Source organism: Melanaphis sacchari, unplaced genomic scaffold, assembly GCF_002803265.2.
Source record: "Melanaphis sacchari strain LSU unplaced genomic scaffold, SCAv2.0 Contig44_pilon_pilon, whole genome shotgun sequence".
In the NCBI taxonomy this organism is placed as follows: domain Eukaryota; kingdom Metazoa; phylum Arthropoda; class Insecta; order Hemiptera; family Aphididae; genus Melanaphis; species Melanaphis sacchari.
The window spans coordinates 3,623,010-3,644,944 of record NW_020271295.1 but is presented as its reverse complement, the minus strand read 5'-3'; the positions used below and the strand labels follow the sequence as shown (position 1 = coordinate 3,644,944).

The following is a 21,935-nucleotide window of genomic DNA, read 5'->3' as shown; positions in this document are numbered from 1 at the left end:
ATTTAATTTAATTTAAAGTAGGTACCATAATACCACGTATTTGTGAAATAATACAATTTTTAAAAGTGAATTTTGATATATTATAAATTTCAAATCTGTATTCTGAATTTCATGTTCTGATATTTTTAGAAAATATTACATTTCAGAACATGAAATTAAAAATTGTATGAGTCATTAAATAGTTCATCATTTGAAAAAATTAAAAATCTAAGAAATATGTACATTCCTACATGTATTGAGATGCAACATGTAAATGTACTAAGAAATTCACCATGTATACTCACAAATAAAATAAAACAGAAAGTATATCGAGTCATTTAAGAATTGAATATTATACAGACAAGTAAAGTTCATTAAAAGAATACTAAATTGGTAAAAATAATAAAAATCACATTGAAAACAAATGTTAATAATTCACATAAAACTAAGAAATTATATTCGATTTACTAATTTCAATATGGTAATATATAGTATGTAAATATTGTATTGTTATGCACACGTGATCTAAAATAAAAATGAGGATTAAGTATTATTATTTTTTGCTTTTAATACACGCGGTGGAAGACAACTAAATGATATTTGTTGGCTGAGCTTTTTAAGATTGAAAGTTTTTTTAACTATTTAGTTATGTATACTGTTTTTTCTGTCATAAATATATATAGTCTTAAATCTAATAGAAATATATCTCGCTCTATATAATATAATATATAGGTATAAATAAATACAAACATTACTATTTATATATTATAAACACGTTAAGTACGTTGCCGTTTGTACTTTGCACAAAATTTACTTATTATGACTTGGAATTAAATAATGAATACGTAATCCAGTCAATAGCGTCAACGGCGTTGTGTCGATTGCCGCTGGCCTTTGTTTCGTGTCACGTCAAGCCGCAGCCGAGTGCATACCCATCGGACCTGTAAAATGTTAATTTTAATGATTAACTTTCTGTGACGATTGATCTTCGTTATCGGTGGTGTTTTAGGTAATAAATTAAAGTTATAATATTGTAAAGGTTGGATATACAACCAAAAAATATAAATATTTTATACAAACATACCTACGTTCATTGTGCAAAATTGAGGATTCTGTTGCATGTAGTCGATGTTCCACTGAAAATAAGGATTGAAGAAAAAAATTTAATTAGTTAAAACTTAAACTAAAATAATTTTTTTGGTTAGATTATTAAATAGTATTGAACCAGATTAGACTGATTAGCATATTTTGGTGATGGATAAAAGATAAAAGTACCAAGGATTATTTTTGACGGTAAGATCTTAATAGTCTAATACAGAAAAAGAATTAAAATATATTAGATAATAAACGAATTAGAACTTAAGACATACCTATTATTATATACTTAAACCGACTGTCCTTTATAGTTTGAAAAACAGCCAAATTATACAAAAGCAAATTTGAATTCAAATTTTGAATGTAACTTATTACTTAGAATCACAACTTCAATAGAATTAATTAATTTTAAAATTAATTTTTTAACATTAAATACGTACAACCGATAGAGATTCTGAACAAAGGTGTGCCCCCTAATATTTTATAATATATTTATAATATTATTACTATATACTCGTATATTACTATATTAGTAAATTATTATTTTTCTAAAATAATAATAATAATAATAATAATAATACAGTACTACGGTAGAATGAACTTGTTATAATTTGTTACCTAAGACATTGTGAATAGGTTCATGGTATAAATAATTTAAATTTAGCCTACATTTATAACTTTCATTGTTTAATGTGAATAGGAAATAAAAATAAACATACAAATTAAGGTGAAAAATGAATTTTGTTAACATACCTAATTTTATCAAATTTATAACTTAAAATACTTAAAAATAAATTCCTATAAAAAGAGTTATTATTTGAAACTTTATTAGACCAGTATAACCTAACCTTTTATACTTATTTATTTTACTACTTAAATATTTTTAACCTAATCTTAAACTTATTGAGAAAAAAAAATTTTCTTTATCAATATTAATTGAAAAAAAAATGTAATATTTCATTATGCACATGGATATAATAATATATTAAGTTATAATAGAATGTTTCATTTATTTATAGTAAACATTTTTCGAATAACCAATACTTGTTAAAACTTTAATTTTAAATGCTTAAAAACACGACTATGTATCTTTGATATTTATAAGAACGACTTAAGAAGAACTTTAATTTATGGTTTTTTACTTAGAAAACAAATATTTTATCAAGATGATTGACAGTTATTATCAATTATGTCTCAAAAAAAACCAATAATCCGAGTCCCAAAACCAATAATTTCTTATCCAAACTTGCACTGTAATATAGCATCAACATTTTTATCTAATTATCACCCACCAATTCATGTAATATTTATAACTTGAGGAGTTACTAGACAACTTCTAGGTATATTTGAAGAGACTTGCATTATACACATATACGTAACATAACGATTCACATTACTTTTTTAAGCTATAAGGGGATTCTAGATCATATAGGTAATAAATAATTTTATATAATATTTCTTAAACTATTATAATTTATAATTTAGTGTAAAGTAGTTACAAATGCAACTACCCTGCAGTATTATACAATATATAAAATACATTACACACAAAACTTTGGTCAATCTGGCCTAGACGGTGATCGTAATTAACAATAGGTGTGCAGTATACTAGTTGCCCCCACTTGGCCCCTCTTTGCAGATTTTTAGCTTTAAAAGTCCATAAATGGGTTGTTCTTGCGCATAATTTTTATGATATGATACGATAATTGATCCGAAATTCCGGGTAGTATATGATATTTTAAATAATATTATAATAGATCAGAGGCGTAGTCAGTAGTTTACTTGTAAGGAAACGAGATAATAACAAATCTATAATGTACAGACACACATTTTATGCGTTAGAACTAAGAGTGTATACAGTGTAATTAAAATTAAATGTAATAAGAAAACACGTTAGATGCGCTGGTACACCCTTAAAATCAATCTTCTCCGATACTGTAGCATAATGGAGATATTAGGTACATATTTTTTTATGATCTAATAGTATAAGTATGAGCAATGACCTATATATAAACATATTAAATAATATAATATAAATCTACCTCGGACACAGAGTGTATGAGATTGCACATATCCACGGGCGGCGGGGGTGGCATTGGTGGTGGCGTGCCCTGCATGATAAGTAGCGCGGGCTGTTGGTGCGGAGGTGATATGGGTGGCGACGGGTATGGCCAGTAGAGGATAGGCGGTGGGTAAGGTGCGCCCAGCGACGGTGGCGGCTGGTGGCCTATCAGCGGCGGTGGTCCAGAGAACGGCGAGTAGTTCGAAGTTGGTGGCGGGAACGGTGGAGAAGTCATTAACGGTCCGCCTGCATGTGCACATAATACATAATTATTAGAGTATAATGTTATTATAACATAGCAAAATATAAATATAATTATATTTATGCATTATATTATATAGTATATAGTTAAAAGTTATTAAACCAGTATGCGGTAAGGATGGATAAAATATAATATGCGCTTGGAAAGTATACTCATACATATAAAATCAAAAAAACAAAATCATTAGTCTCATAAGCACGGAAACGGAATGACGGAAGAGGATAATGATAAAATAATATGTCAACATTCCTCGGACATTAAAAGCGAAAGGAAATGTGAAATAAGCAATTTAAAAAAATATATTAAACTTATTTTAAATTATTGAATATTATGTGTAATATATGTTAAAAAATTATTTATATAGTTTTAACGAACTCACCGGAAAGATTAACACCACCAATCACCAGCAACCAATTTATAAATTTTGCTTTTATACGCCCCGTGCTCTAAATTTATTTACCAACAACATGTGTGAACACCGTAGTTAAATCTAATACGTTTTGTAATGAGAACAAATATAATAAAATAAAAAAATAATATAAGCCATGATAAAATACGTCTAAATAAAAAATAAATAAATAAAAAAGTATTTCAAGCGAACGATTTTTTTTCGTTGTTCAATTACAGTCACGGATCCGCTACACCTTTTGCATCCATTCTTGATGACCAGATGAAACCTCTATATATATTAGAATAAGCGAGTATTTTGTTAAGTTAATTTTTCATAAAAAGTACAGTTTTATAACACAACTGCTTTATGTTGGCAATCCATCGGAGGCAATGTTCAGGTATCTAGTGGCGCCATATAAATTTTTGAGGATAGTACCATCAACCATAAAGCATATTATGTCAAAATATTACAAAAAAAGGATGATAATTTTTTGTGTAGAATTCTTATTTCTGCTGTATCAACTTAAAAAAAAACCCTAGACGCCACCGACAACCACATATCATGTACCTGCTGCGCGTAACCACCTGCACCGTGGCACACCGAATGTTGACCACCTGCAGCCAGGTATTGTTAGAGGAGCTTGGAAAAAGCTACAGAGAGTTGTTATAGGTATATTAATAATAATATATCATTCCACCTCACGTCTTCTCGCGATAGAGTGATCAGACGGGTAGCAAATAAGGGTAAAGATCTCTCACACCAAGTAATATTTATGTATAGACTATAGGTTGCGGTAGAGTATTTTATGAGGGCTATAAAACGATTCACAAACACCATCATCAGATATTCATTTTTCTTAATATGACAATACGTTATATACCCGTCGAGCCACCGCATCTTCTTTATCTACATGCATATACATGCCTAACCTATAAATAATATACTATTAAACAATATTATAATACTATGTACGTGTATGTCGTATCAGGTTGAATGTTCGAGGAGAACTCTAGTATCACCAACCCAATCGTTGTTTATTGGTTAGTTATTTGTTTTACGAATTGGATCGGGTACAATATAAGATGAGTTAGCAATTATTGCGGGAGAATAGGACTATAATATGTGTATAAAATAAAAACGTGTATACACATTACTCTTAAGTTCGGGAAGCACGATATATGCGTGTATCAGATTCGAAAGTTGATTTTTTATTTTACTATTCATAAGTTACAAATCTATACTATTAGAATAAATCATTTAAATCACGTCGCCAAAACACAAAATAACTGCCTTCGAATCCAATACCCACGACATATATTATCCCAGATCCGTCAGACGGTGAGGTTTTTGAAATCCAGATACATAAATCACAATTTTATATACTTATGTACAATAAATAGTAATATTATTTTTAATTTTTACGCACACTTAAAAAAAATATCGCAAAGTAAAACTAAAGTCTGTGTAGAGCTTTCTCATCTCCCTGCAATCGTACAAAGGAATTAGTCCAGTCCAGTGTCAACAACGTATACAACAAATATGAAAGATAAGCAGAATAAAACATGACTTCAACACCAAATTCCGTTAGGTAAAATTTCGATATATTTTATATTACTATATAAAAATAATTCGTCTATTATTATGATTATTAATATTAACGCGTAACATATTGAAAAAAAAAACTGATCAATAAAAGATTTGTACATATTTTATATTCGCTATTTAGATACAGCATTTATTAAAATATTTAGTAGCACACAAATCCCAAGGTTCCGCTACAGTAAATTTATTTCTGCCCACACAGTCATTGAATCCTGGGAATAGGGTCCAGTTGTTCTGTTCAAATGTATTGTTAGGTGTCTTAATACAACAAAATTATCCAAAAAAATTCAAAAATATATTATATCTTAGGTATAAAGGATTTCAGAAAAATAAAAATATTAAATACTAAATAGTATATTGTTCATTAACACGTTGTAGTCGGTTGTGTTTAAAAAATACTATAATTTATAATGCAACAGTATTAACAGTATACAATTCGTTGCAGTAAAAGTCAAATGTAACATGCAATGAATAAGTTTGACATTGTAATGATAACAACATGTATTGGTTTAATAAAATATTTGAACAGAACAACAAAAAATGTGCTAACAGTGATATAAGTATAATAATGATCATGCAAAAAAAAAAACACCAAGCTTGTACTAACCCCAGAACCATTTTTACCACAATGACAGATTGATTATTATTAATGGTTGTAGATTTTATACTATTTTATAGATAATTTCCCTTCCAATCATCATACAAGTGATTGGACCACATAAAGCTTTAAATATAATATCTAAGCGCAAAACAATCCCACAATGTGTATGAAACAGATAATATAGAAGAAATAAATTTATCAATAGCGAAAGCCTGAGACTTTTGAACAAAACGTAATTGGTGTTAATGTTATAAATAAAAATAAAATTATTTAACTACTTAACTTAAAAATGTCTAAAGTCTATAAGTGTCTAAATAACTAATTAAAACAAAAAAGGTAAGTAATAATCTAATGATATTACATCTTATCAAATGATATGATTAAAACAGGTTTTAAGCTAAACACATTAGGTTAGTCCTAGCAAAGCAAGGAAAAAACTAAAATAATAATAATAATATAAATGATAATAATAATAATAGTAATAATAATAATAATAATAATAATAATAATAATAATAATAATAATAGTTTAACAGGGCCTATAAAACTATAAGACAGAAGAAAACGAAAATAAATAACAAATAATCCTAACAACAAAAAAATTTAAAAATAATATAAATTGGGATGTTTTTGAAGTTAAAGAAATTTTTAGTGAAATTATTTTATGATTTCAATGAATTGAATAAAAAAACATAGTGGTCCATAATCTAATAAATTCCAAGAATTAATTGGGAACAATATTTAAATACATATTAGTGATTTAAAATTAGTCTTAAAATCTATTAAAAGTAACTAAAAAAAAGTTAAAAATTAATTTACAAAATTCGTTCAGTACCCTGTAAATGATTTAAGCTCGATTGCTTTAAGTACGCTTTGTGCAGTCTGTATATATATAATAGAAAAATATATAATCCAGAGGACGGATAATGTTAAAAAATTAAAATAATTTTTTGTGTAACCATTAACCACTAACCATGTACCCGGTTATAAGCTCTAATAACCAAACTAACAACAGCAAATTAACATTGGAGGGAGAGAAAATAGGGTTTTGGAAAGAAGTTAAATGGTATAAAATTGTGCAGGATGTTGTAGATAAGGGGACGATGCGGCCATGGCAGCTGCTGCGGCTGCAGCTGCAGCTGCATTAGGACCTTGATTCATTGGGAACATAGGTCCAGCAGCAGAAGCAGAAGGTGGTGCAAACTGCCGTTTATTAGAACTTTCAGGGCCACCAGGAAATGCTTGTTGCCATGAACGTTTTTGTGGTGAATTGGCTGTTGGTGGCATGACAAACTGGCCGCCTGCAGCAGAAACTGGCACATAAGGCTTAGCTGCTATATTGTGTGGAAATCGTGGCATATTAAAGTACATATATGGTGCAGCTGCACTTTTAGCCATGTAATTTTGGGCACTGTTATCTAACAACTGTTGAGCTGCATTTGGAGATAATATAGATTGAATATTAGGTTGTTGTGCCATACCACCATTTATGTCTTGTTGCTGTTTAGTAAGTAATGCAAGATTTATTAGTTGATTATGCTGAGCTAGTTGATATAACCATGTTTCCTGTTGTTGTTGCTGCTGTTGTTGTTGTTGTTGGGCTGCTGCCACAGCCGCACGTTGAAGGGCTATGGATTGAGCTAAATTCTGCGCGTAAACGGACATTGGATCCCAAGCGGGCATTAGGGTAGGGACTGGGGTACCAGGATTAGCTACTTGGTTGGTGGTCATTAGAGGCTGTGCAGGTAACATACCAGGTGGTGATAATAGCGCTTTGGCAGCTACTGGGGATAAAGCTCCTGACGCAGCACCTCCTCCAGTCAACACTAGATGCATATCTTCACCAGAGCATTGGAACACTTCGATGTACCGTTGTTTTTTGCCAAAAGACATATAGTTGTGATGTTTAGCCATAGCTGCCTGAGCAGCACTGCCCTCGTTGTTCATTTGAATAAATGCTTCACCAGATGCATGACCCTATGGGATAATATTCCAAATTTAAATAATTTAAATAATATACATTAGAAAATTAACTGAATGATATACACACATACTTAGGAATAAACATATACATATAAAACATAGTTAAATAATTTTAAATTAACCAATTTTTTTTAGTTCAAAGCAAAGCATACAGTTTAGTTTTATTTTTACCTCTAAAACTATTCTATCCATTTTACTTACCACAGAATTATAAACCATATGTACACCTTGGAATACAATATTTTTGGAATGTTCTCCGAGGAACTCAAGTATATGTTCTACATTTGCTTCATATGGAAGTCCACGTAAGCGTATACAGTCTTTTCGTGTGCCACTAGTAATAACATGCTGAGGCAATGGAAGAAGTGGCACATGCCCAAGAAGTGCAGTAGGTGAATTATTCACACCAGCTGTTGTTGTTACTGGAGTAGTAATGTTGCCATTGCTATCACTAGCTGTTGATCGCACAGATGGATCCATAGCACGATTTAAAACCTAATAAAAATTTAAAAAATTAAAAGCTAAAATATAAATTATTTATTTTTAAATAAATATGTAAATTATTAATCACTAACTACTTTGTAATTTATTAAATTTAACACAATTATATGTGTGGACATATATTGTCAAATATGATTTTTTTTTGATATTTAAAGATTTAAATTTAAACATGACCATTGTACAAGAGTGAAACAAAGTAATATGTATTGAATTCCTACATATAGAACAGAATTTGGAAAAATAAACTTTATTAATACTGAAATTAAAATGGCAATGGAATTGAATATAGATGTTATAGCTAGTTTGTTAATCATTTTTAGATTTTATAAAACAGTGATATTGTAATAAATTAAAAAATTAAGTTATTAGCTTAAATAATATTATAGTTATACTCCAATTGTATTGAACTTTCATTCTGTAATTCCAAAATATTTGAAAATTGTATGATAAGTTTTATAATCACTGAACTAAGTGTGATAAATTTAAAGTTTTATTGTTTAGTGTGAGTAGATATTATAAGAACCCTTATCTTTACAATAAGTCTAGCTTCCGTAGATAATCATTTACATGTCAATACTATATTTTTAAAGTATAAATATTTACATTTATGTACTATGTATATTATTTAATTTTTCCATAGAAAAAATAAACAACAATATATTATCAAATCAAAAATTTGAATTAATAATTGCATGCAATATATATATATATATATTTATTCTAATAAAAATTAATGATTTTACTTCAAGAAATAATTAATTTTTTGTAATAATTGTTTTAAAATATTTCAAACATTTTTACCTGTTGTACTTCAGCTGTTGTACTTCGAAATAGTTCAATGTACCTTGTACCTATTAAGTCTCTGTGCTTGCTAAGTGCTTTAGGAGCATCATCTTCATCAGCAAATAGAACAAATGCATCACCTGTTGCACGTCCATCAGGTTTTTTAACAAATAAAACACCATCTTCTCCGTCCATTACGGAACAAGTTTGCTCACCATTTTCAAAGAAAGTAATCTAATATTTTTAAAATAAAATATATTCATCAAGTAATAGAACAGTTATATATGTATGTATTTGAAACTTACAACATCTTTAGCTGTACAATCATAAGGTAAGCCCCTCATGCGTACTATTACTTGGGCTCCCTTAGTGAGAAATGCTTGGGCTTCACTACTATTACCTGTAAAAATATTATTTTTATTTTATAATATTAAAATTTCTTTAATTTAGCATCATACCTCCAGCAACATTTATGAAGTCTTCGCCATTAGCTTTATATACTTCAATATAACGGCTACCAATATGGTGCTTATGTCTTTTCATAGCCATGTCTCTATGTTCTTGGTTCACAAAACGTACAACTGCTTCACCGTTACGACGACCATGCGCACTTAAACACAATGCTACACCACCTCTGCAAAAATAAAATATAATATAGCAATGATTAAATTATTTAAGATTTTAATGCTGAGTTACATAAGAAATGTATTAATTTAATGTTTTACTAAAAATTAATGTATCAATAATGTCATTGGTCATTAAATCATGTTTAAGGAATCATTAGCTCACTATTGATGCATCACTTTTTAGTGATTGTTTATGTAACCCGGCATAAAAGTTTTAATTTCTAACTAAAAATTACTTGGCTATATTAAGACCACGAAAGAACTTGGCTATGTCTTGATCAGATGATTGCCACGGTAGACCTCTAGCTCTGACTACACAATTATTATCTACTTCTTCATTTTTCCAACTATAAACAAAAATTAAATTAAGATTATAGTTGAGAGTTGTTGATATCCGGGTAAACATTTCTTTTTACACTTTTGCATTTCCTTCAATTTTTTCCCAATGAAGGCAATAGAGACTAAATAACATTAGAGTATAAAGCTACAAATGAATAAATTAATAAAACTATTTTATAATTAATTAATTTAGTAGGTATAAAAAATAGTCTGAAATTTTTTAAAATGTAATTAAAAATCATAAATGGTAAAGAAAAAATAAGTTAAACAAATTGGTGAAACAATGATAACTCTTAAACTCCTACCTATCTACCAAAAAAATTAATTCAATAATAATATTTAAATCATGTTTGTAGAAAAACATAACATTCAGTATAAATCACAATATATTTACTATCTAGTTAAAATTAAAATAAGTTAAATGTATGATATACATCTAATACTTACTAAGAGAAATAAAGTATTCATAGATTTTTGAATATAATTTAAATATCTAAATATCTGTATTTCTATGCCATGGTATACGTATATACACAAGGACATTTTTATATAATATGCACTATGCATAAAAACACAAGACTTTTATGTAACATAAGGTTTAAAAAAATAATCTAAGATATAAGGTAGATAATATTAAAGCAGTTGAAGCAGCTATTAAATAGTTATTTAAATTATAAATTACGTTGTTATCGTTTTAAAATAATGAAAAAAACAATAATAAAAGAAAAATTGCTCTCAGTAAAGTAATGGCTCAATAAAAAAATATCTAAATATATATATATATTACTTTAAATTAAAATAAAAACAACAAGTAGATAGGCATGCCGTAGATTATTACAGAAGTGAGAAAAATCGTTGAGGTAATTATCGAGAACTCAAATAGAATTGATATACATATATATGATATAAAACACTCATTTTCTGAGATCCATGTTTATGCGAGTGTCGTTATGTGATTGTTATTAATAATTATTGACTTTTAATTATTTTATACAACACGTCTGGAAAATATAATTGTATTGTGTAGATACCTATTTAATAAATTATCGCATAAAAAAAGAGAAGTTGGCATCATTTTTGTTTTTCCCGTCAGCTAAGCATTAAGTTAAATACAAGACATTAAGTTTATCTATCATATTGTGGATAATTAAAAAAAAAATGGATTAATTGAAAAACGATAGTTGTTTCATTTGTTTCAACAATAAATCAGAATACAACAAAACACATCATATGCAAACGAAAAATCTGGTATTGATAACTCAATTATGAAACGAAGACGCAATGGAAAAACGGGAAGAAGTAGGTAAGTAGATAGTTGGACAACAGGAAACCTGGAGTTCGTCAAAATATGCATTTTTTCATTACCTATTTACAACTCCCGACCTTTGCTCATCAATCGTAATTGTCATGGTCGTAATCAGAAATTCAAATCGAGGACAACATCAAAAGTCTCCAATATAATATTAAATTATATTATTGATGATAAATGTTAACATTTTGTAACTACGTAAATATCGCTGACGCCGTCATGATGAATAATACATAATAAAACCTTTACATGCGATTATCTATCTCCCTCAAACTAAAATTATGATATTTTTTTTGAGACCAATCCGGGATATTTATCTAATACCGACCGTGAATTGTGAAAACAACACTCGAACGAGATAAGAAAACATAATCACATTATTATTATAAGTAGGTAGGTATGTCGTCGAAATTCTCTTAGTGGATGTGTATGTTAAAATATAAAGTATTATAGGTAGTACCTATAATATTACATGTGTTTGTATTATATTGTACCTATATGTTTTTTTCAGGGCGATCATAACTCGAGCGTGCATTGCCGGCGCGTTCGAAGAGTGTAAAATGAAATAAAACAGTAAGTGCGGAGGGAGACAGAGAGCCCAAGGTATTTTTTCTTTTTTTTTCTATCGTCTGCGCTAGTGTCAACGCCATAAGTCAAGAGTATGTTAGTGCGTGTGTAGGTATTGTGTTCGCCTCGTGTACTTGTTTACGTTAGTGTGCGAAGAGTTTGTGCGACACACGCGCACGTTTGGAGAATTAATTTTTTACTTATATAGTAATATAGTACATATTATTATAATGAGACGGATGAGAAAAAAAACCAAAACCAAAAAAAAAATGTATAACGGCGTGTGTAATAAACTGTCAAAATTACTATGAACGCGCGTGCTACTGCAGGCTGCTGAATGCGAGCACGCATACACTAGTTGTTGGCGACGAGTTTCACAATAATATAAATTAGAATTATTATATTACGTTTTATGATAAATAGATGTACCTACATAACTCGACGTAAATGCCGTATATGCGCATATATTACCTATTACGAAAATAATAATTAATAATATTAATAACGGTTAAGAGCTATCTTGAGAGAAACATTTGCCTTTTCAAGAATCATATTATAGAAACATATAAATGTATTATTACATTAATAAGACTTTAAAAACTTAAAAAAAGTACTGAAAGGCACCACATCTGATCGTACGCAAGATTTTTAGTTTCATTAGCGTTAAAATTGATATAATACATCACATTCATATTTATTAATAATAGATGATAAATAAATAAGATTATAAAAACATTTTCAAATATTAGCTTTACTTGTCTAATTGAGACCAGTTAACGGAAAAATAATAAATAAGCGCTTAGCATAAAGCATATAACCCAGCACAGTATCATTATCATCAAAATATAAAAACGATAACTTGATGAAAGGCACGGAATTGTAACAGGCAAATTACTGAGTATTTACACAAAATCTTATTGTAATCTAAATAACAATAATTATAAACAATTTAAATTATCACTTTAATTAAACATATTGTTGGAAATAAAACGATAAGGTATTCGAAAAAAAATACATATCTTTCAAAATATTTTGGATTCATTTAATAAGTGGGTATAGAAATAATGAAATACTAAATAGTATCAGTAATAATAAAATAGCGTTTTAAGAAAAACTTGATTTTCATCGTTCAAATATTTATAGGTTATTGATAAATGTCTTAAATATCTTTAAAGATTTATGTTCATTCTTCCAAACATATAAAGATAATTTTTTATTTAAAATAATTGACGTTATCAAATTAAAAACACATTAAAACCAGTATATTATGGACATATTTCATATCAAAGTAATTGTTATCAAAAAAGGCAATTATAAATAGTAAATTAATAAATTAAATATGCAATTACAGTTAGTAATAATTTTTATTTTATAATATTATCTTTTGGCCTCTATAATTTTTAAAATGTTATTTTGAATTGAAATAATATACATTTACTTGTCTTAGGATATTTTTTTTTCTGAATTATACAATCTGTAATTATTTTTTTTTTTTTACAATAAGTTTAAGTGATAATGAAAGTATTTAATAATATTTATATATATCAAAACAAGAAAAAAATAAAAATATCAAGACAGTAAGTTTGTGTGAAGGAATCATCTAATATTGGGACTCTAAGGTCATACAATTTTAATTTTGAAAAATACGTTTAACAATTATTACGATCATTGATAAACTAGAACCTAATAAAATATTGAAGTGGTGTAACACTTGAAAAAAAAACTTAAAAATTTAGAATTTAGAATCTAATCAAAAAAACTATTCTAGTAAGGTAATTTTTTTACGGACAAAATATTGTAATTCAGATTCTTTATATGTTTTAAGATTTAACACCATTTTAAAATAGGTTGATTAATCATATTCCGCTATCCAACCAAAAAAATTAAGTATAAAAATGTATGCCTATCACTTATAAGTTATAACCGATAACCTCGGCGTTAAATCAATATAATGTGAATAATAATAATATAATGATTTACTTACAAAATCTCATTTATATTGGAAATTGATAATTGGTTATTTATATGATATTTAACGCATATTTAAAATAAATGATACATAACAAATTATTTATTTTTGAAGAAGAATTAAAACGAATACATCCAATAAAACACATTTGAGAATGCTATGTTTAAACATCACACCATGACCATAAAATTAAAATAAATTAAATGTTTAGAAATATATAGGTATGCCTATATGTGGTAGTAAAAACAGACGATACTTAATCGTAGGTATATAACTGTTCTCTCATCGAAAAATACGGTTTATTTTTTATAGTCATATTACCTATTCACGCTTGTGTTTGCGCAGCAGGTATGTTCATAATGAGACCTGTTTATTGTTGTACAATGCATGAACATAATAGTATATGAAAATATGAAATATTGTCGGAAATGTCCCAGAAATAATACAAGTAGAATGTAGCCACGTAGGACAATATACAATTTGGGTATATATATCTTTTAAAATTAATAATTAATTGTTCTACGCCCTTATATATGCACAGGGAAATATTATGTTATTTATAAGCGAATAGAAGACTTATTATATTAATGAATAACGGAAAATAGTAGTGGTGACTGATGTAAACGTCACATAGTTCACAAGCACCTAGTATTTACAAAGGCAGTAGATACCTATAGTTCTAAATTAGTAAAAAGTAAAAATAACAAATACCTTAACAATAAATAGGTGCTCAGTTTTTTTCTTGCAATATTGATAACTTTTAGCTCGCATTTATTTATGAATACTTTTCACAATACAATGTCGTTGATATTTCATTTGACTACCTACCATTAAGTACTATTGGGAAAGGGTGCGAAAATAAGTAGAGAATTTCTCACATGCGTTGTATTAAAGTTACACGTATATATTTTCTCATGACTCCTTTCCCCTCTTGTGTTTTAATTTTATAGTGGTTATTTAAAAATATATATTTATAATATAATAGGCGATTGTAGCTTATCGCAAACAAAACGGAACACCGATAACCTCAAGATTACGAATCGACGACACAGACAGTACAATATATCGGTGGACAAGCATGTGCATGGAAATAAAATGTATAAAAAATATTTATGGGTAGATTTTTATATTATGATCTTTGTGTCATTTTCGATGTAACAAACTAACAAGCTAGGATAACAAAAAATGCACTCGTTGTACCCACCAATTAAAGGGTGTCGATTTCAGCCCGACGTTCAAACATGTGTTTAAAATCAAATAATGAGTACCTATAAATTACAATATTAATCAATATTAATGTGTTACGATGATAATGGTTATAAGAATACACTAATCTAATTAATCGGTCGAGCCGAAATAGGATAGATTGTTGGTTGACAACGAATGGTGTTAATCGATATTTTATTATTATAATTTTTTTTCAACTGTTCATAAGCCATAACCTTTATATGTATTACACATATAAAAATTTAAAAAAAAATATGATTATACAACTAAAAGTCTATAAGGTTAGGTAACAAACTTGTCATGAAAAATATGCAAATATATCCACTAAATAGCAACCCAGCCACTAAATTAAGTCAATATACACATTTAAAATTTCAATATAAATAATATAATTTACATACAAATGGCTAAATATATAAATAAAATAATAATAATATTATTGATATAATAATCATCTCAATAAGATTAATAACAAAAATATAAAACAGCTTTCAACAGTTAGTATCTACACTTACTTCTGTATTAGTTAAACTTTATTTTTATTCTTAATCGTAATAGATGAAAATTCGATTGTGCTTATTTTAGTCTTTAACAATAAAGTACTACTTTTTAGATAATTTTTAAACGCTGATAGTGATGCAATTCCTGACAAAAAGGAGGCAGAAGCTACCCTGACTTGTGGGCTTTACTCAAATATATTTAAGCATATAGAGTTTACTATGTCTTGATTCTTGATTCGAAAATTAAAATATCAATTACTTTAAAGTTCAAAAATATTAGTCGTGACACTAAATGCAATTATTAAAAATAAATAATGAACAAAATGACCTCTGGGCTCTTATTACGTATAAATAATACATACCTATCAAAATGGACAATTTAAATCTATTTTCATGAGTCATATTAAAATAAATTGACCATGTTACAACATTCGATAATAATATTATTGCTATATCTTATGTCACAATAACTTTTAAAAAAGTAACAATCCTTTACCCAATCCAATTACAATTTTATTTAATAGGATTTTTTAATTAATGATTGTAATTTGAAATCATTAAAACTAAAAACTACACAGGGATATCAAAATATATTACAAAGATATAGGTAATAATAATAGGAATAATAATAATAATAAATAATGTATAACTTACCAAATACCCGGTTCGAGTTTTAGTTGAACGATTTCCGGTGAATTAAAGGTATGGCCTAAAACATGAACATAATTGTTTTCTTAAAATATTCAACTTACAAACTAATAACCACCAATGATTTCCTACAATACTAAAACATCACTGGCTATACAACAAAAACGATTGCGAAACACACACACACACACATAATATATATATATATATATATTATAGTAATAATTATCGCGATGAGTAAATATTGTTTACTAAAATTTCGCTGAACGATGCACTTCCTGTTACTCGGATGAGTATATAAATTAGTTAAAGTGGGGGAGAGGGTTGGAAAGAAAAAAATTAGACATACGTTATTGAAAGACGTTGAACAAATTACACAACAAAATAATATTGGATTACACTCGCTGTGTAAGAGACGGTTAAAATTTGATGACTTCATTAAATTTCGGTTAAATATGCTTGGACACGGAGCGGGGCAAGAGCTACAAAACTGCTAGCACAGCTCATTTAACTCCTTCCATCACACTCCACCGAAGAAATAGATCGACGATTGGTAGCATTGCGACACAGAATACTCAGAAAATAATTATTGTTTAATTTCTTTTTTTCTATCCTAATATGCATGGGCACATCTGATGGCAGTAAAAAACAAAAAAAACTGAATTTTTAATACCCAAGAACTTACCATCAGCTATGAGCCTTTGGACAATGTTTACCATATCCTTGACCTCGGCTACGTAGAACTGAGAATCAATTTCATGAGTTATTTCTAGATCTAAATAGTCGGGGGTCAAGGAAACAACCACTTTGTGAGAACAGCAATAGTCAATAATAATATGTAATATAAAATTAATTATGATGGTATCATTTAAAAACACAATCGACAGTAATATTAAATAATGATATTATTATGTACGATAAAAACAATCCGATACATGCATAATATTAATAGGAACATAAAATATAATACATGGTTCGTAATTGAATTAAACAGAAATTAAATATATATTATGCAAATCGAAGTGGGTCGTCAGAGCCAGCCAGGTGCGTTAATTATGATGTCTAATCATAAGTATGAATGTATTTTTTTTTGAACAGTATTATAATTATGGTTTTTAAAAATATTTTTATTTGCAAAGAGTGTGCTGTGAATATAATCAAAAATGTTCATGTTATTATGCGTTTGACGAAATATAGTTAAAAATAATTACTATTATATATATTAAAAATTAAATATACCAATTTAACACACAATTATATAATTAGTTAATAGTATTAGACATTATACCCAAGTAGTAGTTACCAATAATATTTTCGTTATTCCGTAAATGAAATATAATATATTATTATTTAACGCAGGGCAAACAATAAAGTATAACTACGGCATTCATTTGTTCATTTCGATGAACTGTTTTTTTTTTTGTGTTTGCGCGTTTGAGCACATAAATTATAATATAATATATAGTAAGTAAAGCGATTAACGGCTGCACATACAACTTGTTACTGATAACGAACAGCCGCTGTATGTAGCGGTTTATGAGAGGTGTACCTTTCGAGATCATTACTCACCTAGTTAGTATACAGATATCAAGTATTCTCGAGAGCAAAGTGCGAGTAATGAATTTTTTTATTGACGTTTGAGCACTTTAATTTTTTATTAAGTGAAATGCATAAAAAATACATTAAGTACGTGAAAAATGTAAAAAGACTTTTTAGGCTATTGTGACGTCACACAGATACATCTTACATTAAATTGACACAATAAAATATTATATACATGTAATTGGATAATTTCTTTGAGTATATTTTTAAGGCAGTTATTTTTGTTCCGTTTTAATATATAGTAAAATAAAACAAAAAAGTTTCCAAATATATATTTTCAATAAAAAAAAATTAACGGTAAGTACATAATGTTTAAAATAAATTTAGAACTGATTAATTAAAAAAAAATATATAGGTAATAGTTAAATAATCTAGTAGATTAAATATAATTGATAAAAAAAAATGACTAGACATTTTTACATAAAAATGCTACATTTTGCAAAAATGTCTTTAATTTATAAATGGTAATTGACACAAGTTGTTTAAAGTAACAGTTAGTAAAAACTACTAATGAATTCGATCCCCGGATTGCTTTAATGATTATCTAAATATTTGATACTAATTTTTATAAACTTTTTAATTTATTAATAAAACTTGAAAACTTTACTTATATAATCGTTCTAACCGTGTTCTTCATTGTGGCATTATGTACGTTTCATAATTAAAGATGAAATACTAGTTAAAAATAATATTTAACTCCATTAATTATTTTAAAGATATGAGGATCGATTATATAAACCTAAAAGTTGTATCAAGTAAAAATATCCAATTCTAAGTTCTATTAAAAATGTCTGAAGAAATATTTCTCTACATAAATAAAAAAAAAAAAAAAAACAAGAGATAATATTGACAATTATAGGTATATGCCATATAAACACAGTAGGTACACACCACACGTAATATTAGATTACAATAATATTCTATACTACTTATATTTAATATAGACTAAGATTATTCTGATAATCGCAGCCAACAGATGTGAAGGAGCAAACGATAGAATTTAAAACGATAAAAAAAAAAAAAAAAAACAATAGATACTCAAATTGTAATATAATATTATTACTTATGACTTATGAGTAACAATAATATGATAGGAGTAGAAAATATTCGACAGCCAAAATATATTCGATAGTATTTAAAACCAAGAAAAAGTTTCTAATTGCATTAGACACTAATTTATCATTCAGTGTTTTCAAGAAAATTTCAGGAAACATGGATTAAAATATTAAAATAAAAATTAATAGATAATAATATTATATCACACAATAATTATTGAACTATTCAATCAATTTATTTGAAAATTCCACATGTATGTTTATTAGCCAATTTTAAACAGATTATAAAATAAGAATAAGATTCTTATATTAGCAATAAGAATTTAGATGATGTATTTATGTTTATATCATGTATAAAAAAAGTTATTCTTCAAAATAGCGATCTTAACAAAAAATATTATTTTTGAGTGATGGTTTATAAAAAAACTAAACATCACATTTTTTAATACCATACAGACGATACATTGTGTCTGTTGTTTTCATTAATTTTATTTGTAAATTAATCTCCAATACTTGTTATCGACGATAAAAATCAGTATCCTCTAGACATTCTAGATGCTTACAAGTGTTTCAAGAGCGAGTGAACAAATTAAAAGATATTTTCAATATTTACACAAAATACTTTATGCATAATAATAAAATGTATATCTTTATAGTTAATATAGTATATAAACTTTTTATGTATACATATTTTTAAACTAAATTTTAGTTTTTAATTACATTAAAAAAAATTTATAAGACAATAGGTATCAAATTTTTATAATATATTTTATTTAGATTAATGATATTATTACATTACTGAAAAAATGACGTCACGTGACCAAAAATCAGTATGTTTCGTAGGATTTTAAAATATGATCAAAGTATGATGATTATCATTACAATATAACACAATACAATATTGAGAAATTTAACATAACGATACTTCTAGCTCTAAAATGCAGAATTAGATAAGGAATAATAAATCATATTATGATAATCGGACAAGAGTTTATTTTTGTCGTTATCTGAAAGTAACAAGAATAATTTTATAGTTTATATCTATCAAGTTCGAAGATTTATGTGATCACGTTAAACGGTAAAAGGTCGAAATAAATTGAATACAATTCAAATAACAAATAACATAAAAACAGATAAAATTAATCCTGTAAATATAGCGATCCTGTGATAATATACATCTCCTTAAGTGTATCCATGTATCCCGTAAATACCAATTTCTTCTTGTTTTTATTTGTCATCGTATAAGTTATCGGCCATTTACCGATATAAAAATAAAACGAGCCATTTTATTTAATCGATTTATATTAATGGGAAGAAGGAGACTGAGAAAGATTATATAGATAGGTACTTATAAATCTAGTTTTTATCTATTTATTTTATTTTATTCTGTATAATTATTAGAATGTAAAATTCATAAAATAATATACGTTTTTTATGGAAACTATTTCTCAAATATAATATGTTTGTCGAATAACAAGTAATTTATTAATAATATTAATATAAACGAAAAAACAACGATAACACCATAAACAGTTGTATAAAGTCCATAGCCCATAATATAATTGCGAAAATTATACATGAAGAAAACAAAAAGAATCAAAATATTACTCTCAACACTATAACTAATGATATTATTTTGATACTACTTATTTTCCTTACAAGAATACTATTTGTTGCCTAGTAGTAAATACGTTTATGGCCTATGCAGTATATATACACATTACATACACATATTATCACACGTCATACTCGGTAGAGGAAACAAAAACATTACAAGAGCCAAAACCTTACTTATGATTACCAATAGTGTTAGTATTCATGATTAATAATTGATAATTTTTTTAAAATCAGTAATTTTCAATGAAATAAGCATAATTAGTGTAAATTTAAGAATTCTAATAAAGTAATCTTATAAAAAAACCCTCCAAAATCGAATAGGGTTTCTCACTCGGTCAACTTAGTTTTATGACCTATGTTACATCAACAGCTCCATAAACGAGCCATTAATATAAAGTATGCGAACAATATTATAATAATTGTCAAGATTTAGAATAGATACACAATATAATATGTTCTAAATGACAATCATCTAACTTTTTGGTTATCTCGTAATAATAATATAATAATAATTGAAAAGTATACTATAGTGATTACTAGTTATTAATTTTTAAACTGGCAAAATACGAAATTTGTTTATATACACGACTACATGAGTCAATATTTATATGTATACGAGTATAAATGTAATTTATCAGTCAATATTATTTTGATTATGGCTAACCAACAACAATCTTACTTATAATAATTATAAACATAATATTATAATAAAGCCTTATTATGATCGCATCATGTATACGCATACTTATAAGTTATAGGTTATAAATGTGTCAACAAAAGTACATAATGTAATACTAAATTGTACAATATTTTGAAAGTATGTATAATGTGAATATTTTTAAATCATTTTTTTTGAAATTATTACAAAATTTCTAATAGAAACTGTGCACAGTTTTTTAATATTAGTAATTCGATGTTAAAATTGTTTTTAGATTATAACTTGTGACATTACAATGAAATTGCTTTTAATTATTATTATTTAATTGTAAATTAAAAATATTACAACGATTAACTACGATAACTACTAAATATAATCAAATAGTGATTTAAAAGTTTATTATAAAACAATTTAAATATTAGAATAAGTCTAAAATCAATTTATAACAATTCAATAAAATCGGTTTACTGGCCATAAACTAAAATAAGTTGTCTCTAAATATAATTGTTTTTTTTTTAATAAATAATTTTTGAAAATTCTATAAATAAAATTAAAAAATA

General features: G+C 27.0%; 1 protein-coding gene across 4 annotated transcripts in view; it reads right to left on the bottom strand.

The window, feature by feature from the left end:
- Window positions 1-420: 420 nt before the first annotated feature.
- LOC112597962 (RNA-binding protein fusilli) overlaps window positions 421-21,935 on the bottom strand; it is a 67,799-nt gene continuing 46,284 nt past the window's right edge. For 2 of the 4 annotated variants that reach the window (XM_025344229.1, XM_025344230.1), the window contains exons 5-12: window positions 17,129-17,218; window positions 16,450-16,504; window positions 10,121-10,231; window positions 9,717-9,892; window positions 9,564-9,658; window positions 9,277-9,492; window positions 8,176-8,469; window positions 6,745-7,968 (exon numbers count right to left, since the gene is read on the bottom strand). In XM_025344229.1, coding sequence (XP_025200014.1) covers window positions 7,051-7,968; window positions 8,176-8,469; window positions 9,277-9,492; window positions 9,564-9,658; window positions 9,717-9,892; window positions 10,121-10,231; window positions 16,450-16,504; window positions 17,129-17,218 — 1,955 coding nt within the window. In that variant the 3' untranslated portion in view covers window positions 6,745-7,050. Of the gene's footprint in view, window positions 921-1,063; window positions 1,116-3,116; window positions 3,383-6,744; window positions 7,969-8,175; window positions 8,470-9,276; window positions 9,493-9,563; window positions 9,659-9,716; window positions 9,893-10,120; window positions 10,232-16,449; window positions 16,505-17,128; window positions 17,219-21,935 lie in introns of those variants that run through there. The other 2 variants (XM_025344231.1, XM_025344232.1) reach the window with 2 other exon arrangements.